This window comes from Helicoverpa armigera, chromosome 16 (assembly GCF_030705265.1).
Source record: "Helicoverpa armigera isolate CAAS_96S chromosome 16, ASM3070526v1, whole genome shotgun sequence".
NCBI lineage: Eukaryota > Metazoa > Arthropoda > Insecta > Lepidoptera > Noctuidae > Helicoverpa > Helicoverpa armigera.
The window spans coordinates 2112988-2118328 of NC_087135.1; the positions used below are offsets into that span (position 1 = coordinate 2112988).

General features: G+C 34.2%; 1 protein-coding gene across 1 annotated transcript; it reads right to left on the reverse strand.

Annotated features, from left to right (window-relative positions):
* Positions 1–960: 960 nt before the first annotated feature.
* LOC110369829 (uncharacterized) lies at positions 961–4193 on the reverse strand. Its single transcript, XM_021325390.3, has 4 exons — positions 3959–4193; positions 2674–2820; positions 1518–1683; positions 961–1185 (listed from the first exon to the last, which is right to left on the reverse strand). Exons 1-4 carry the CDS (start codon positions 4058–4060, stop codon positions 1037–1039), a joined length of 564 nt encoding a protein of 187 aa, XP_021181065.2. The 5' UTR covers positions 4061–4193; the 3' UTR covers positions 961–1036.
* Between the last annotated feature and the right edge of the window lie 1148 nt (positions 4194–5341).

Here is a 5341-nt window from a genome sequence, read left to right on the forward strand (position 1 = left end):
CAGACATTCTCGAGTTTTAGTCAGACTAACGAACAGCAATTCATTTTTATATATAAGAAGAAGAAGAAGAAGAAGATTATATATCAAATATTCTAAGTAAATGCAAATACATCTAACAACAACTATGATGTGATGAATACATTCAACAAAAAATGTATCAAACCTTTTGGATAACTCTTCAAGTAAAAGAGGCACGCAGTAACAGGAAAAGCATTTTAATTCCAAAACCTCCCCATTATTATGAATATTCACAGTAACTGACCCTTACATAATTAAAAAGCGTTATTTTATCGTACTTTAATTACAATCTATCCTTTACTTTCTTTTAATAATATTTTCATTAACATTGTATACACACTGTACCTTTATTTAGGCTACAGGGTGTTTATAAAGCTGAGAGCCCAGAAATACGTTCCCATCCCCTTTATAAAAGTAATTTACGAAGTTGCTATCACCCAGCATAATTTAACTGTTTACAGGCTTTGTGAGAGAAGCAATAATACTGGGTTAAAAGTTCATACTTTTTCATAAAGTTAATAAAAAATGTACGAAGAACAGTCTTTAAAGCGGTTAATATTATTTCTCTTCATTATTCCCGAGTTTAATTATTATTTTTATTACGCTTTTGTCGTAGCTTTGGTTTTTAAGACGTGGTTATTGTTTTAGGTTCATTAAAGAAATGATCTTGAGATATTTTATACATAACATTTTTGGTCACATCGATGGAATAGTTATCTGCTTACTCCTTCAGCTCAATCGTAACCCAAAAAATCTTCTTAGTACGCTACCTACGCTTCTACGCTACACTTCTAGCTAGGTTCTTCTGTCCCGCATATACACGCGATAATCGCAATCAGGTCAACAGTTAAACACCGATTTGAGCAATGACGACCACGACAAAACCCGCTAATGTAAAAACGCTCTGATCACAAAACTGGTTAAAACAACACGTTGGTACAGTAACTTTTGATTATTATTCTCCAAAAAAAAAAACAATGGTACATAATTGAAACGATTCACTCTGAAGATGTACGTATCACGCCCAACTCGGATTTCTGCTCTGCGCATCGTTGGAAGGTAATGAAGGTGTTGGCATTACGGTCGAAGGCTGAGGGGGTCCCGGAGGTGGGCTTTGCACCAATGATCTGAATGTGTAGATTACTATCACATCATGGCACAAAACCGCTGCAAAAATAAAAAATAAAAGTTTTAAAATATAGCTATAGGGACCTATTTGGTCTTAACGAACCTACAGCTACATAAAATGCGAATTTAAAAATATTGAGATTTTTTACTGATAATTTAGGGGGCATTATAAAGAGTTGTGACCCCTTAAAATTATTGGTTATCGGCAAAATTCATCAGTTTCTTCTTAACAGATTGTAATAATTTCATGAAGTTGTTAGAAAATGCTCAAGATTTGAGATTTGCACATTTACAACTCCTTATATAAATTTTTATTTCAAGACATCTACAATTCGAGATAATATCCAGTTGATAGTAGTAGTGGAACTTACTAAATATACTCAAGGATTGGATTGCAAACATGAGTGACAGCAAGAAATGCACTGTCAGGAACCCAGTTCGTATGAAATATATTCCTCCGATCAGTCCCAAAACAGTATTGTACGCGGCCAGTAATACACATAACCATAGTGCTAATTCTAAGGCCAATACTTTTATCTGAAACAAAAATTCTGATAGTTATGCTCCACTTCACTATAGAGATTATTCCACACCGGTGATCTGGCTAAACAAAATTTGTGGAATTTTAAATCTTTTAACTACGCATGCATAAAGAGTCTGGTTGTTAAGTAATCGTTTTTCGCAGAATGAAATATGAAAAATGTACATGGAATTTTTTGAAATCCTAGAAACACATAAAGTACAACAATAACTGAAACTAATAATCTACATATTTTTAAGCTTATGAAAAGGAAAACAAAACTCTTGAAAGGTTAAAATAGCATACTCTTCCAAGAACATTAAAAATATGTCGAGGAAAATACAAAAAAAAATAATCAAAGGGTAAAATACTTTCATAACAGAAGGACATCCAAATTTCTACCTTCGGCCCCAAATCCGAATAGAGATTTCAAAGATATTTTAAGATAACCACCGATGTTGATATTGTATTGTTAACGAGTGTATGCCGTAGGCAAATTGAAGTTTCTCAAAGAAAACTTACGCACATATTTCCTTTTGTACTCTACGAGCCCAAAGCGGGGATCTAAAGGTAGGTTTATGATAAAATCGGAATCCCTTAAATGTCTTTTGTTGATCTTGAGTACGATGACAGAATCGTTCGGTTTTATTGTCAAAAGCTTCCTTTTGGATTCTTTGGCAAAATAAAACGAGCAAAATTTTGCGCCGCTCGAAATATCGACGTGAATTGTACTGTACATTGTGGAGGTGGTTGAAAGTGCGTATTGTTCGTTTCTATTCGGATAAACACATTTTGCCAATTCATGACATTGGAAAAAGGGATTTTAATCACAGACGGTCTCAAGTACCGGTGGGGGAGAACGTGGCTAAGTTATAGCACGGATCAATCGATATAAGATTTTAAAATCTTGACACGATTGGTCCGTGGATTGGTGACAATCTACTTATGTAAAATAACAAGTTCTTCAGTGTTTTTATTTTAGATAAAATAAAAACTAGATCACGTACCTCTAAGGCTCCTAAGAATAATAGTATTCCGTTAATTATTTGAAATGGTATAACTATTAGTACCATCAACTGGATTATACTTGACCATTTTCCTTTACTGTGAATGAATACTAATAAATAGATGCCTAAGTAACAAAACAGGGACAGCTGAAAAAAAAATATTATGATAAATACTTATAAAACCCTCTTATTTACCTATGAAGTCAAAGCAGAAGAGACATTATTGATGTATTGTACAACAATGAAATTATAGTATAGGGTAAAAACCGGATAGTTGCCTCAGTGGGGATACTTGCCGCAGTTTCGAATACACTATGTTACGAACGTTAGTGACACCAACACTTTACTATTTGTAAGTACCCCTCCCGCAGTGTTGACCCACAGGTTTCTTTCGTGTGAGCGAAAATGTTCCGCGATGAAACTTCGACAGGCGTTGAAAATATGTATATTGGTAAATCATTTGTATTGAATATTTTTTTACTAATTGTGTTTTCAAAACACTTTTTGTTCCTTTACGTGCATACGACTTTAAATTATACTGTTAATTACATTTTATTGCAAAATATTTTTTAATTATTTTGCAAATTAAAAGGGCAAGTATGCGTATTAAAAAGGATAGTCGCCTTAGAAACTTGTACGGATAGTTGCTCTGGGGGAAACTTTAAATTCTTTCACTAGCATTCGTTTTGAGAGGTAGACCGAGGAAAATATGGATTGATTAGCTGAAAGAGGACATGAAGCAGAAGGGAGTGGATGTAAGTATGACGTCTGACAGAGAGGAATGGAAGAAAAAGACATGTTGCGCCGACCCCAAATGACTTGGGAACAGGGCAGGAAGATGATGATGACTATCCGCAAGAGAAGACAATTATCCTTCGTGTGAGAGGTCAAATTTACATAATATATTTACACAAAACCTTTAATCATTATGTTTAATAAAATAGGCTAATATGATGGTTCAAAGACCCATGTTTTGATATAAGTACATGTTGCATTATTCTTATTAAGTACCTACATATTTCTTCATAATATTGCTTTTTTGAAAAGTGGAACAACTATCCGGGTTTTACCCTACTAGCCGTTTTCAGGCGGTTTCACCCGCCTCCCGTGGGAACTACTGACCTTGCCGGGATAACATATAGCCTATGTTACTGAAGAAGAGAGAAGCTTTCAAACAGTGAAATATTTTTTCAAATGGGGTCCAGTTGTTTTGGAGACTTCAGGGTACAAAATAAACTAACGTTTTCTCTTTATTATATGAGTATAGATTTTCTTGAATACTTACAAGTTTCAGCCAACCAATACAAATAACTGCGTCTCGGAGTGCTTTTCTCCTAAACTGCAGTTCGCAAGCGCTTAAAGGCCTAACAGACGTACAAACGTACATTTTCTTGTGAACTCATGGACCCAATTTTATTCTGAACTCTCTGTAAGTTACAATTTTGTATTAAAAAACACTTTTCTTGGATTTTGAACAAAAATTTTGGGTGTCATTATGACATTTTATGTCGTTATTTTGATTATGGTGACGGTTTCGTCATAGATTTTTGATCTTTGGGCATTTTTACCTTTTTATTCAACAAGGAGGATTCCATACTTATTGCTCGCGGTAATACCTACAGGTGCGGCGAAATTAAATAACAAACAAAATATTACTAAAAATATACGATAAGATAAGATTTGTTTATTCCCATAAAATATGGTACGTAGAGGTGTTACATTTGAAAAAAAAGATGTTATAAATAATAATATAAATGTAGATAAATAGTGATAAAAAAATATAATTAGTCCACATTATTATTCAAATAATCACCATCGTATAAAATCGTCTCATTAAGTTCACCAATCACGAATCAAATTCAAAACGTTATAACTTGAAAACTGATGGAACTTATAGCTACAAAAGTGTAATTTCTGATGTTTCATAGACCATAATAGAAAACTATCACAAACAGCACTTTTATTGTGCAAACGATGCATCATATGCATGCTCGCATCGAGCTAATTGCAACTGCAAAAGGCCGTGTCTGCTTACTCGTAGACCGTGAAGAAAAATACATTAAAACACAACAAACCGTTGTTTTAAAACCGCACAATGTACGGAGTAATTTAAACATTGGCAACACAGCTGGTCTACTGTTTTGGTATTCCTTCAACGATGTATTCAGTTCGTATAGTGAGCAACAGTTTGGAGTAACTTACTCTTTTTAGGGTTCCGTAGCCAAAATGGCAAAAACGGAACCCTTATAGTTTCGTCATGTCCGTCTGTCCGTCTGTCCGTCTGTCCGTCTGTCACAGCCGATTTACTCGGAAACTATAAGTACTACAGTGATGAAATTTGATGGGAATATGTGTTGTATGAACCGCTACAAAAATATGACACTAAATAGTAAAAAAAAGAATTGGGGGTGGGGCCCCCCATACATGTAACTGAGGGATGAAATTTTTTTTTTCGATGTACATACCCGTGTGGGGTATCAATGGAAAGGTCTTTTAAAATGATATAAAGTTTTCTAAAAAACATTTTTCTTAAAGTGAACGGTTTTTGAGATATCAGCTCTCAAAGTCGTAAAAAGTATGTCCCCCCCCTCTATTTTTATAACTACGGGGTATAAAATTCTAAAAAAAATAGAGGTGATGCATGCTAATTAACTCTTTCAACGATTTT

Excerpts from the sequence above, each read along its gene's own strand:
- LOC110369829 (XM_021325390.3), bottom strand. The coding sequence starts at position 4,060 with ATGTACGTTTGTACGTCTGTTAGGCCTTTAAGCGCTTGCGAACTGCAG. Across the intron at positions 1,684-2,673 it reads TATTCTTAGGAGCCTTAGAG|ATAAAAGTATTGGCCTTAGA; the intron begins GTACGTGATCTA and ends TTTTTGTTTCAG. Across the intron at positions 1,186-1,517 it reads CCAATCCTTGAGTATATTTA|CGGTTTTGTGCCATGATGTG; the intron begins GTAAGTTCCACT and ends TTATTTTTGCAG.